This window comes from Oenanthe melanoleuca, chromosome 15 (genome assembly GCF_029582105.1).
Source record: "Oenanthe melanoleuca isolate GR-GAL-2019-014 chromosome 15, OMel1.0, whole genome shotgun sequence".
In the NCBI taxonomy this organism is placed as follows: domain Eukaryota; kingdom Metazoa; phylum Chordata; class Aves; order Passeriformes; family Muscicapidae; genus Oenanthe; species Oenanthe melanoleuca.
Window position 1 is genome coordinate 4035820 of NC_079349.1, and position 13915 is coordinate 4049734.

A 13915-nucleotide genomic window follows, 5' to 3' on the forward strand; every position below is an offset into this window, starting at 1 on the left:
CGAGCTCCAAGCAAGTAATAAAGTGACTCGCATGTAAATATGAAATATCTTCTAATTTATTGTGTTATATTAAAAAAAAAACAACAACAGTACATATTGCAAACATCAACCATACACTGAAATCCAGCTGAAGCTTGTTCTGTGCAGAAGTCTGGACAGGTGGGAATGATTGTACAGAACAGGAATTTGCTGTTGTCCATGAAACAATTCCATTAAGACTGAAAAGTTTTGCTCTAAGGTAGGATGGGAGTTTGGAGCCTTGCCCAAGTGCTCTGGCTCAGGGGATCCAAACCTGCCTTGGAGAAAGTGCAGGAGCAGCTGCTTTGGTGCTACAGGGAGAGAGGTGGGAAGGGAACACCAGGGCTGGTCCCTGTCCCCTCCTTGTGCAGCCCCACCCGGGTCAGGAGCTGGGAGGGGACAAAATCCCTTCCCCAGGGGGACTTTCCTCAGCTGCCCTGGGCTGTGCTGGCACTGCTGGTGCTGGAGAATGGAAGCAGCCAGCTCTGCTCTCCCTGGCACTGGCAGGCAGGGAAGGATAATCTGAAGAGCTGCTTGTGCCCAGGACACCTGCCCTGAGCCCCAGCTGCACCTGAGAGCTCAGAGTAAAACCACTTAGAGTAACGAGGCTCAGGACTGAGAGCATTTGTGCAAGGGCATGACCAGGTGTGCCCAGAGCAAGGACAGGGACAGCAGGTAAAGGACAGTCCCCAGGACAGCACAGCTTGGCTGCACCACTCCAGCACCCTGAGGGTGAGCTCAGGAGTGGGTTAAGGCAGAGTCTGCCCACAAACACAGTAACAAACCTAAAATTGAAACTTGAACTCTCCTGGAGTGACTTTGCTAAACCAACAGCTCTACAAAGCACTGTACAAAGATTAAAAACAGCCCTCCCCTGGTTTTTAAGAACTTAGTTTGCATAACCTGGAAGGGAAAAGCTTGAAGCCAGTTAAGGATCTATTTACAGAGAAGTTAATCACATAGCTGTGACCTGTCAGGTGCTTAGTACTGGTGTCACCTCCTGGGGCCGAAGCTGCTGTGCCCCACAGGACTGGATTTGGTCAGCACAGGCAGGGATGAGCTGCCCTGAGCCTGCTGGAGAGCAGCTCCCAGCTGCAGTGAGCAGGGCTTGCTGCAGGACTGGTGCTGGTCCCTCTTCACCCTCTGCTGAGGCACAGCCTCCACCCCCAAGGGCTGTTCCAGATGCTGAGATGCCCAGAAACAGCCCAGTAACCACCAGAACGTGTCAAAGCACACAGTGCTGGAGAAACAGCAATCCTGGAGCTCCCTGCCTCACCCTCAGCTTATCCCAGCCCTGAGGGGAGAGGCACTGGCTCCTTCCTCCTCTGCACTGCTCCAGCCCCAGAGGGTGCTGCAAACAGGTGTAAAAACAACTCAGACTGGAAGCCCTGAGGTGTCAGGACGGAGTTGAAGCTGCTGAACCCCAGGGAGACTGTGGAGCTCTCAGTGAACAATCAGCAGCTGCAGGAGAAAGAGAGGAGACAAATACAACACCCCCACCTGCCACAGCCAGCAGCAGTGTGGAGAAGTCTTTGGTTACTAGAAAGATGGCCTCAGATTAAATTGGAAATCTTTGAGCTTTACTTGATGATCCAAAATTGTACAGCCACTTCATGGTGTGTTTCAGCCTCTACCAACGAGCTCTGTGGAACAGAAGAACGTGGCTGGTGCTGCTGCAGCACCTTGGGTTTTACACTGTTCCCATGTCCTTAGCAGCCCTGAGCCAGGAGCAGGGATCCTTGGAGCAGGAACACAGAGCTGCTGCTCCAGAGGAGTGTGGCTGTTAAAGCCAGTGCTAAATATTCCAGAGAAAGGGTCAAAAGAAACTCTAGCCCAGGGCAGAGTGCTCTGGTGTCACCCAGGGGTGCTGCTGCAGTGCAAGTTTAACACCTCCTACCTCAGGTTTCTCTCCCTCCCAGGACTGGTGACCTGAAGTGTCACAGCTGTGGCTCTGCTGCCAGCCCTATGGAATGACACCCCCCCTCCCACCATCTGCCACTTGACTCCACAACAGGCAACAGGAGACAAGGAGGTAGATAAAATATTCATTGACAAGAGAAAAGCACTTGTAGAAAACCACAGTGCAGTGGCCTTCTCCATGCTCAGCCCTTCCACACACAGCTGCCATGGCTGGGAAGAGTTGGAACACAGGGAATATCTGCCTCTGGGTCACTGCCTGCTTGTTTCCCCTCACTCAGAGCAAAGCAATGCTCCTGCATCAGTTTCAGAAAGGAACCAGGGCTCTGCCCCCCACCAACACCCCCCAGCACGGGGGGATTGACCCTGCTGTGACTCCTGGTAACTGGGAGGCTCAGGCTCTGAGCACTGACCAGTACCAACACTACTCCTAGGGAAAGCAACCGTGGACAATTTGCTCCTGATTCTCCTCCTTCAGGAGGAATTTTAACCGTAGGGATAAAACAGGGATGGGTGTCCCCAGCTCAGTGCTGCAGAGGCTCCACTGAACCCTTGGAGGAGCAGATCCTGAGAGCTGTGGGGAACCTGAGGGAGCAGCCCTGCTCCCTCCCACTGCTCTGAGGGGTCCCTCTGCTCCCAGCAGTCCAGGAATCTCATCAGCCTGTGCCATTTGTTCTTTGGGGAGTCACCCAAAGCACTCCCAAGCTCTCTCCCAGCAGCCCTGGGTCCAGGTCCCTGCCTTTTCCTCCGCAGCCCAGGAGGGTCAGGGAGTGCCTGGAGGGAAGGAGGGTGGCTGGCTGACCTTTTGTGTGTTGGTTTGGTTTTAAAGTGCAGGATCATTACCAAAGCCACAGGAAGCCAGTCCCCCTCCTCTCCAGCACAAAACAGCAACGACAAGAGTGCTAAAAATTCTGGGCATTTCTCCAGCTGCTCAACAGGCCCTTCCAGGCTGCCCAGTAACCTCGCTGATCCTCGCCCTACAACTACTGCATTTAAATACCCCAAATAACCTAGAGCATGTTACAAATCCCAATTTACAGAGTGTGCTGGGCAGGAGCTGCCCTGCCTGGTCCTGCTGCAGGGCAGCCCCTCCTCCCCAGGCTCACTGGTGCAGGTGGGCCCTGTCGTCGGGGCGCTTGATGTGGATCCTGCGCACGCGCTCGATGCGCTCCCGCTCCTCGTCCTCCTCCAGGTGGTGGGAACGCCCTGCAGCCCCTCCCGTGGCTTCCAGCAGGGCATTGTCCGGCCCCCTGCCGTCCTGGGACTCGTACAGCAGGATGTTCAGGGTCTCCTCGTAAATCCGGGCTTCTGGGAACTCCACCTGGCAGGCAGGGAACAGAGGGTCACTCCCTGCAGGGATTCCTGATGGCTGGTGTTATCAGAAATCCTTTCAGGCACAATCCTTTCTATTCCATTTTCTGCTTCCACCTTTTCAGTCCAACAACCAGTTGGGTTTTTACCAGAGCCAGGCAGATCCCCCCTGGGAAAGGGAAGACTACAGGGAAAGTGTGCCATTGCTGGGTCCCTCCTTACATGGGGGTGTACAACCATGGAATGCTTTGGGTTTGGGAGGGACCTTAAAGATCATTTAGGTCCAACCCTAGATCATCTACTTGCAACTCCCAAACCCAAATATGGTTAAATCACAAGTCTGTCTGAAGGTAGAGCTGGACTGAGCACTAAGGAATATCACAGTGCACTATGGAATATCCCAACTGCCCTGAGCAGGCAGCTCCTGCTGTACCCTCAGGAGGAGCTCAGGTGCTGCCCCACTCTCAGTGCATTGATTACCCCCCAGAGACGCTGAACAATGACAAAATGCCAGGCTGTTCAGATGCCAGGGTGCCAGGCTGGAGCATTCCCAGCTCTCCTGTACCTTGGTCTGCTTTTTCTCAGTGGCATAGACGATGGAGGTGCAGCAGACCTCGGCGATCTTGCGGCCCTGCCCGTAGAAGGACCAGCAGCAGATCTCGTCCCCAATGACATCCTTGATGAACAGCACCCTCCCGTTGAACCTCAGGGACAGCTTGTCAAAGAGCTCAATGTTCTTCAGCATGTTGTCATCAGAGTTGCTGTGGGGATGGAGGCAGGAGCAGGAATTTACAGAGCACATGGGAAGAGTGGGAACAGTGAGCACTGACAGCCCTAAGATCCCAGATTCCTGTGTCGCAGAATCCCAGGATTGTTTGGGCTGGAGGGACTTAAAAGCCCATCCAGCCTGGCCTTGGACACTTCCAGTGGTGGGGCAAACCCAAGAAATTAATTATTATTTCACTACTACAGGCGGGAAAACCTGAAGCAGCAGCAATAATACAAGAGCAACATCCCTGTGAACAACTGTCCAAGGCCATTTCACCCAGATGAAAAATCCTATCAGCCAAATCAAATCATTCCTAAGCTCAGCACCCTGGATGGGCACTGTTATGTCATGAAACTTATAAGAGAAAGAGGACAAGGCCCCCAGTTTGATGATTTCACCACTCGCTGAGCTCCCTGTGTTCAACTACCACACTGCAATACATGGGAATGCAGACAGCAATTGGCCAGGAGCCTCTGCCAGCTGTACCTAAGGATTAGAGGAACTCCTCTGGCACAGAAATAGCACAGGCTCAGCCTTCCATGGATGGCAGCAGACTCTATTCTGACTCCAGTTTGAAATTAATTGGGAAAAAATGGAGTGCCTGCCAACACCAATCTGTCATCAGGCCTGGGAGAAGAAAAATGAAACTTGTATAGTGGATTTTAGTCTATGAAAAATTTCCAACAATTCCAGCTGAAGTCACTTACCTGGTGTAGGAATATTTGTTGTTGCTTCTGTTATAGAGCAGCTTCACTGCTGGCTGTAAGAAACAAAGCACAGCTGAGTTCCAGGGAGCACAGCCAGAGCTGGAACCTCAGCTCAGCCCATGGCCCCACAGAGAAGCTGCAATGACAAATTCCCAGTGGGATTTTGGTGGTGTTACTGCTGCTGCTGCAAACCTGTAGTGCACAGGTTGGCAATGGGGCTGGAATCCCTCCTGACCCCTTCTGGGACTGGATCCTCATCTATTCTTATCTTCCCTCTGTCTTATCAGCACCCTCTGCCATATGCAGGGACACCTTTCACTATCCCAGGCTGCTCCAAGCCCTGTCCAACCTGGCCTTGGGCACTTCCAGGGATGGAGCAGCCACAGCTTCTCTGGGCAACCTGAGCCAGGGCCTCACCACTCTCACAGGGAAGAATTTTTTCCTAATATCCCATCTAACCCTGCCCTCCTTCAGCTTAAAGGCATCATCCCTTATCCTGTCACTCCATCCCTAGTCCAGCTCACCAGTTCTCTTGGAGCCCCTTTAGGCACTGGAAGGAGCTCTGAGGTCTCCCCAAAGCCTTCTCCTCTCCAGGCTGGACAACCCCAGCTCTCCCCATGGCACATCCCAGTCTCTCTCACCTTGTTGGAGGTTGCAATCAGCTTCTGCTCCTCCTTGGAGGAGGTGATCACCGGGACCTTGCAGAAGGGCTCGTAGGCATCCTTGTTCTGTGGGAGCAAGAACCAAAGAGCAGCTGAGTGACAGCAGGTCCCAGGGCACAGCCACATTCCCTGGGAATGATCTCTGCTGAGGGGTCAGTGTCCAGTCTGTCCCTGTGGTGGTTTCTGGGCTGTGGCTGGCCAGGCACCACTCTTCTGTGAGCAGCTGAGGTGTCCATTCCTGCTCTCCACCAACTGTGCCCAATTAAACAGCAGGATCTGGAATGGGGCTTCTCTCAGACAGGACATCAATGACAGTGGCATCAAACCCAAGATGGGAACCTCAGAGCACAACAGAGAACACAACAGGACTCCCAGCAGCCCTGGGAAGAACAGCTTTTCCTAGATGTGACTAGACTCCAGCAGACAGCAACACAAACTATTCCAATTTCCATCCCAGCCTCCAAACTCCCCACGTGAAGACCAGGAGAAAATCCTGCTGTGCCCAGAAGCTGCTGCCCACCCCCTGAGCCCCATGCCCACCTGCAGGGCTGCCTGGCACTCATCCACCAGCCCCTGCACCAGGTAGTACTTGGCCTCAGCCAGCAGCTCCTCGATCTCGCGGCGGCTCTCCGGGAGCGGCACGGCCCCGTCCCGCAGGTAGTTCAGGATTGTCCCAAAGTGCTTCCCACAGCGGTCAATCAGGATCCAGCCTGGGGACACAGCAAGGACAAGCTCAGATGGATGTGGTGAAAGGTTTTGCCAGAGCAAACTGGTGAAGGACATGATGGAACTGGGAGTGTGAGGATGGAATGGGGAATGTGAGCAGAGAGCGTGGCACAGCTGGAGCTTAGGACCATGGTGGGAAGAAAATCATGGGATGGTTTGGGTTGGAAAGGAACTTAAAGATCATCCAGTCCCACCCCTGCCATGGACAGGGACACCTTCCACTAGCTCAGGTTGTTCCAAGCCCTGTTCACTTTCAGGAATCCGGGGGCAGTCACAACTTCTCTGGGCAACCTGTGCACCCTCACAGGGAAGAATTCCTTCCCAATATGCCATCTAACCCTGCCCTCTGGCAGTGGGAAGCCATTCTCCTTTGTCTTGTCCCTCCATGCTCTTGTCCAAAGTCCCTCTCCAGTTCTCCTGGAGTCCCTCTAGGCACTGCAAAGTGCTCCAAGGTCTCCCTGGAAGAAAAGAGCTACAACCAAAGCTGTGGGTGCAGGATCCACATTTCACCTCTCACTGCTGGACCCTGGAAAAGCCAGGCAGTGCTGAGGCTGGAGTTTCCCTGAGTGAACAGATGGCCACTCTCACAGGCTGAGCTCAGGAATGCAGCGAGGAAACGCTTGTGGGGAAGGAGTCATATTTTGGACAAATAAGGAAAGTAGGTTAAAGCAGCCCCTGTGTGTTCTACATGAATGGAATTACAAGGAAAAGTCTGAACATTTGGTTCAATCTGGAAAGGGAACATGGTCCTTTCTAAGGGAATAGGCTCACTCCAGGCTTCCCAGCTCCCTCATTCCTGCTGTCCACAGACAACACAAAGTGTGCTCCAAGTGTGATTTTACAGGCTGGAACAACAAACTAGAGACAGAAATGATGGAACAAAGGACTGATCCAGGCTAATGGCTAATCCAAGTAGAGCAGAAAAAAGCCCATTTGGCAGTGCAGAGTGTGGAAAACAAGAAATCCCATTTTAGTGGGAGATTTAGTGGAAGGTGTCCCTGCCCATGACAGGAGTGGAACAAGGTGAGCTTCAAAGTCCTTTCTCACCCAAACCATTCTGGCATTCTATGATGAAGAGAAAGCACAAGCCATGGTAATAAACCAGGACATCCATATTCCACAAATGCAGCTGCTTCCCAAGCTCAATGGAGCACACAGGAAGGTAAAGAGCCAGCTGAGAGCAGAATTACTCTTCCCAAACTCCTCTGTGATTCCTTGTAGGCTGCAAAAATCTGCTGCAACTTCATGTTTACACATGGTGAAACCAAAGCAGAATTGCTCATTTTCATGTGGGGATGAGAAAACACACTTCAGCAGCATTGCAAAATCTGAGTGACCACTAAAAGAGCTCTAAAAACCCTTCTGTCTCCCCCAAACAGCCCAAAGGAGATGAGTCACAGGGAAGTGACCCTGCTGCCACTCGGCCACAGCACAGCCAACAAATGGGCTGAAGTCTTTTAGAACTATTTTTTAACTGCAGTGTTCCAATAACATCCTGTGATCCATTTAGGAAGGGACACAGAATCCATGGGCTGTATGGAACACAGAATCATGGAATGGTTTGGGTTGGAAGGGAACTTAAAAGTTTATTCAGTCCCAACCCCCTGCCATGGGCAGGGCCACCTTCCACTGTCCCAGAGTGCTCCAAGCCCCATCCAAGGCCTTGGATGGAGAAGCTTCTCTGGGAATTCCATCCCAGCACCTCACCACCCTCAGAGGGTGGATTTCTTCCCAATACCCCATCTATTCCTGCCCTCTGGCAGTTTGAAGCCATCCCCACTTGTCCTGTCACTCTGAAAATAGTCCTTCCCCATTTTTTCCCTGCTCCTTCAGGCCCTGGAATCCACACTTAGGTCACTCCAGAGCCTCCCCTTCTCCAGATGAACAATCCCAGCTCTCCCAGCCTTTCCTCCAGGCAGAGCTGCTCCATCCCTCTGCTCATCCTGGTGTCTCCTCTGGACTCTCCAGCAGCTCCAGGTCCTCCCTGTGCTGGGCCCCAGGTGGGTGGGCACCCCCTTCCCTCAATGCCTTTGCCCATGGACACAATTTAGGAAATTCAGCTTTGTCTTACAGGAATTCTCAGGGGCAGGATCCAAACACTCCAGCTAAAACCAGACATTTTCCAACCAAGCCCTGGCAGGTGAAACAGGAGCCTGACACTGGACACTGCCTGAGCACCACTCTCTTATCAGCAGCTGGACCAGGGACAGCTTCCCCATCAACAGCAGCAGGGAGACAGGGAAAAAAGAGAAATGGAAATGGGTGGATGCACCTGCTCATTACCATCCAAAGAAAATGTTCCAAATCTGCTGATTTGCTACAGTTCATCAATAATTTCTAGGCTGGAAACAATCATTGCCACCCACAGCCAGAGAAGCCCAGACTTTTCTCCTCCAGCCTGAGGAGCAGCAGGTTGGAATTGTTCAGCTGGGAGGAGGATCTAGGATCTGAATCCCAGACACAGAGCAGGACCCTGTGTGCCACATTCCAGACTGGTTAAACCCAACTCCTTCCATTTGCTCCCCAAGCCTGGCTTCTTTTCCTAAGAAACGTTTTGTTTGGTGCCAGGTTTTGGGTGTGAGGAGGATTTTGAAGAATTCCAGATAAAAAGTGTTTCCTTTAGCAGCCCCAGTGCTATTGTCCCAGTTTCCAGGCAAGGGGAGATAAAGCAAGAATTGCTGCAATGGGAGTGTCTGTGTTACAACATACAGGAAGTATCAAATTCCTCTTAAAACACAAACTGGTTCCATGGAACAATCCCACACAGACACTGTGGGAGTCACAGCAAAACAAACTTGGGATTTTACATCCCAAACATGATATTTTAGGGGGAGAAACTCCAATTATCCTCAGATTTGGGGTGCAACCAGCACCTGCACTTCCAGGGCCTCTGAGCCCTGGCAATGATGTCCCAGCCCTCCTGTACCTGCCCATGATCCCTACTGGGATCATGCCAGGGTGAGTTTCCAAAATGATTTTGGAATTTCCAATCCATTTCCAACCATGGGAAGTCTGGAATTATCAAATTCTGTGAAGCAGCTTCAGGGAGGGACAGGAAGATCCTCCTCAAGTTTAGCAAAGGGAGAGGGAGGGTTCACAACATTTCCACTCCCCCAGTGTTCCCAGCCAAGGTGTTGACTCCCATTTGATAATTATTTGCCAAATTTGACCCAGTGTTGGTTCCCATTTGACAGTTTTTTCCCAAATCTGACCCACAGACTGACTTTTTTTATGCAACCTCCATGGTCTATATCCAGGATAAATATCCCAGAGCCCCTCTGATCCAGAGCCCCAAATCACAGCATCCACATTCCTGCTTTATCCTGGCCTGGAACAACACAGCTTTGTTTTCCCCAGCTTAAATAAAAAGACTTCTGGCTAAACCAGGAATATTCAGCTAATCAGGGTGTATTTTTAAATTTTTTCCTTCAAATCCACTTTCTTTTATCTCAGGAAAGCTTATCATAAACCTCTAAACAGAGTATTTTGAAGTATTCAATACTCAGTCCAACCCTGGGAGGTATTTTCTCTATTTTCAGCAAATTCAAACAAAATTTTCAAACAATAATTAACCTCCAGGCTCAGCTTTGCAGAGGCTGTTGTTAAAGACAAAGGTCCTTGAATATTGTTGTGGGTAAAACATCAAAGTGAAAATAGAGCTGAGCTTCTAATTAAACTCTGACACACCTACAATGTGGGAATGAAGAGATAAAATTCCAAATTTTCTGAAAATTCTGCAACTGGTTCTGTTTTAGGGAAATCAGTCATCAATAGTCCCACGAGAATATAGTTTCATTTTAAAAAATCAGCTTTTAACTCATTAATACATATGTTCAGATCATAGGCAGTATATTTTTTTATTAGTTTTGTATTTTATTAATAAGGAAGGAGACAAGAAGAGAGAATGGCATTCTGAGCTTCCAAGAGGAGACACAAGTCCCAACTCAAGGATTTCTAATCACTATCCCCACTTTTTTCCACAGCCTTTAGAGCTTTAGTGGCAGTATTCTGAAAAGAAAAGATGCTCCAGGTGCCACCTGGGCCTGACAGGAGCTCTGGCACTTCTTAGTTGTTCAGGGAACCACTCAGGTCATCCTTGTCTTTTGTTCCATGTTTTTGCCAGCTGTTTAATTATGGAATCACAGAACAACAGCGTGGTTTGGGTTGGGAGGGACCTTGAAGATCATTTAATTCACTCCTTGCCATGAGCAGGGACACTTTCCACTAGCCCAGGTTGCTCCAAGCTCTGTCCAGCCTGGCCTGAGACACTTCCAAGGATCCAGGGGCAGCTACAGCTTCTCTGGGCACCCTGTGCCTCAGCACCCACACAGGGAAAGATTTCTTCAATATCTAATACAAACCTATTCTCTTGTCCTGCCACTCCAGGGCCTTATAAACATTCTCTCTGTCATTCCTGTGGCTCCTTCAGGCCACAATCAGATCACCCCAAACCTGCCTTTTGTCCAGGCTGAACAACCCCTTGCAGGAGAGACCCTCCATCCATCCAACCCCACAAACAGAAGTTCTCTGAGCTCTGCAGGCCCCCTGTGCCTTTCCCTGCCCAGGGAACACCCCAATCCTTACCTTCACTGTCTGTGAGCACCTCCATGCGCCCGCTGAACATGGCCTTGAGCATGGTGTCCTGCTTGGTCAGGGTCTGCATGGTGGTGTAGTACAGGGCCCCCCCCACGTTCAGCTTCACGTACTTGGAGCTGGGGCTGCTCCCCTTGAAGGACGTCGTGCGCGTCGCGGCCGCCGGCACTGCTGAGCTCACCACGCTCTCACCCGACATCTCTTCCTGCAAGGAAGGACTTCTCAGCTCAAGAGAGCAGCTCCCAGCTCAAAAAAGGACTTCTCAGCTCAATGGAGCAGCTCCCACTTCAAGAGTGCAATTCCCTGCTCAAGGAAACAGCTCCCAGCTCAAGGAAGGACTTCCTAGTTGAAGAGTGCAATTCCCAGCTCAAGGGAGCAGCTCCCACTTCAAGAGTGCAATTCCCAACTCAGAAGAGCAGCTCCCAGCTCAGGAGAGCAGTTTCTAGCTCAAGGAAGGAGTTGCCAGCTCAAGAGAGCAGTTTCCAGCTAAAGGAACGAACTCCCAGCTCAGGAGAGCAGTTTCTAGCTCAAGGAAGCAGCTCCCCGTTCAAAGAAGGAGTTATCAGCTCAAGGAAGCAGCTCCCAGCTCAGGAGAGCAGTTCCCAGCCCAAGGAAGCAGCTCCCAGCCCAAGGAAGGCTTTATCAGCTCAGGAGAGCAGCTCCCAGCCCAAGGAAGCAGCTCCCAGCTCAGGAGAGCAGCTCCCACCCTGGCAGTGTGACACCTCTGCTCCCACCGGGTGTTTCACACCTCGGCTCCTCCCGCGGCTCTTTGTGTGAAGTTCTCAAGTGTTTTAAATGTTTCACTGTCAGGAACTGAAGGACGTTCCTGGACACAGCCCCCATTTTTTTTTCCCTGGGAGAAACCCTGGGAATGCTGTGCAGGGTTTGCACTGCAAAGCCACAACAACTGCTTTCATTTCTTACACAACTCCAACAGCTTAAAGCTCTTACTCCATCAATAATCTGGGATGGAATTGGGCAATTCCCAACACACACAAGTGAAGCAGATGATTCCTGTGAGTCCAAATGCAGAAACCAACAGATTCCCAAGTGCTAAAATGCAGAACACCCACAGGTTTTCCAGGCTTTTTCCCTTGGAGCAAACAGGGAGGGCACACACGAGCTCTTTCCTGCTCTTCCTGCAGCCTCCAGCCACATTCCTGTCACCTCCCTGTCACCGAGTCACACTGGCACAGGCACACGGTGGCTCAGCACCACAAAGCCCCCAGAGCTGCTAAATCCTTAATCGCTGGGAGCCTCCGTGGTTGTTTTCCCTCAGGATGGGATAATTAACCCCTTCCATCCCTGCTCCTCCAGCTCCCAAATCTCCGGGACGAGCTGATCCGAGAGATTTTTGTTTCACTGCCATGAAACTCGCAACGAGCCGGAGTTGCGGGGCACAGGAGAGGGAGCAGGGATGCACAGACAGCAACTTCAACTCACGTTCCAGCTCCCTCCGCTACCGGAACATCCCAGCTTGGGCAGGAAGGGTTTTCCAGAGGGGATCAGGACCCTGCACCCCAAATCCCAGCGCTGCGCCCCCCAAACCCCGGGCACCGGACACGCGCAAAGCGGAGCGTGACCCCCGCGACTCCCGGGGCTCAGAGTCCCCCGGGACCCCTCTGTGTAACCTCGGGGCTGGAGCAGACCCCAGCCCGCCCCTGGGGACTGACACCCCTCAACACCCGCACCGCTCTCGGGGTCAGACCCCCAAATTCTCAGCGCGGCCCTGGGCAGGAGCGGTACTCGCATTTCGCCTCTCTCAGTGCCCCTCTTATGGCCCTGAGCCCCCCCAACTCAGCCCCCCCTCAGCTTCCCCACACCCGCTAAGGCCCGGAGCCCCTCTCAGCCCCAGCCCCGTCCCCCACCAGCCCCCCGCCCCTGCAGCCCCTGCTCCCCGGCGATGCCCGGAGCCCTGCCCCGCCGTGCGGCCCGTCCCCCGCCGCCCTTTCCCCGCTCACCATGAACGGCGCCGCAGCCCCTCGGACCGAGCGAGCGGGAGCGCCGGGCGGGAACTTCCGCCCCTCGCTCGCTTCCGGCCCCGCCCGGGTGCGCCCCCAAACCCGTCCGATGGCCCGCGGGGCTCTCCTGGCTCTGCGTGCTGCGCTGCCGCCTCACGGGCTGGGCTGAGCTGGGCTGGGCTTGGCCTGGCCTGCTTGGGCCCGGCTCAGCCCGAGCTTTCCGGTGTCAGCGGGACGCAGGGCCGGCTGTTCTCCCTGCGCCGAGCCGGTGAGCGGGCCGGCGGAACGGCAGCGGCGGGGCGGGTTGGCGGCCGGACGGGGAGCGCGGACACGGTGCGAGGAGGGAGGGGGCTGCGGCCGCGGCCTGGGCGGGGGAACCGGGAGGAACCGAGAGGAACCGGGAGGAACCGCGGGGCTCCGGGGCCGCTCCGCCCGGCCCGGGCTCTGTCAGACCAGGGTGAGCGCCTGCGGCTGCGGGGAGGCTGCCGGGGGGGTGAGCGGCGCGGTGGGAGCCTGGGCCCGGGGGTGGCAGAGAGGCTGAGGCGGCTCTGCGGCTGCTTCGCTCCTGCCTTGGGCGAGCCCTGGGAGCTGCAGCCCAGCTCGAGAGATGTGGGTGGCACCTGCTCCGGTGGCGGGTCGCTTTGTCCTTCCGTGCTGTCACACACGGAGTTATCCCTCCCTCCCCAGAGCTGCCTGTGCTGGTGACCGCCGCCGAGCCGCGCTGCTGCTTCTCCTCCCACTTACCGCGTTCCTTGCGGGTGCAGCGAGACGTAAATCGGGTCTGAAGGACTCGGAGCTGCAGAGAGAAAGTCTAAACCCCCGAATGAGCCGCAGGGAATGTGCTTGTCCATGCAGGAGCTGCCCGGAGCCTCTGGACGGGGATCATGTGCGTGTGTAAATGAGCATCACACGCTTCCCTTGAAGAAGTGACCCCTCAGGTGAGTTCCTTGTTGCTATTTATAAAGCTCTGGTTGACCCTGGGTGGTTTATGTGGTGAATGGCAATAAATCAGTGTCCCTTGTGCCCTTTGCCTCCTGTCCCTGGCCGGGGAGTTGTTCTTATCTGTTACCAAGGAAAGATCAGAGGCTGGAGAGGGGAGGTGGAGCACTGTGTCAAAAACACTGATTTGTTTATTTTTCCACTTAAAATCTCCCAGCCTGCAGCAGGCTGTGGGTTGTGCTGGAAGGATTCCCTGCCAGTGTTTTTGTATCCCTGCTGCAGCCCCGTGACAGCCACTGGGGTTTTTTTATT

At 53.4% G+C, this 13915-nt stretch overlaps 2 protein-coding genes across 5 annotated transcripts in view; one reads left to right on the top strand and one right to left on the bottom strand.

Moving 5' to 3' along the window:
• Nucleotides 1-34: 34 nt before the first annotated feature.
• On the bottom strand, nt 35-13490 carry KCTD10 (potassium channel tetramerization domain containing 10). 2 transcript variants are annotated; one of them, XM_056503959.1, is made up of 7 exons: nt 13409-13490; nt 10695-10908; nt 5925-6094; nt 5364-5450; nt 4723-4775; nt 3812-4007; nt 35-3256 (listed from the first exon to the last, which is right to left on the bottom strand). In XM_056503959.1, exons 2-7 carry the CDS (start codon nt 10900-10902, stop codon nt 3038-3040), a joined length of 933 nt encoding a protein of 310 aa, XP_056359934.1. In that variant the 5' UTR covers nt 10903-10908; nt 13409-13490; the 3' UTR covers nt 35-3037. The 2 variants fall into 2 exon arrangements, with proteins under 2 accessions (XP_056359934.1, XP_056359933.1); XM_056503958.1 differs by lacking the exon at nt 13409-13490 and adding an exon at nt 12665-12743.
• The window catches only part of UBE3B (ubiquitin protein ligase E3B), a 20005-nt gene continuing 18869 nt past the window's right edge, over nt 12780-13915 (top strand). For 2 of the 3 annotated variants that reach the window (XM_056503919.1, XM_056503921.1), the window contains exon 1: nt 13521-13602. The gene's annotated coding sequence lies outside the window, so the exon portion shown is untranslated. Of the gene's footprint in view, nt 12933-13519; nt 13603-13915 lie in introns of those variants that run through there. The other variant, XM_056503918.1, reaches the window with a different exon arrangement.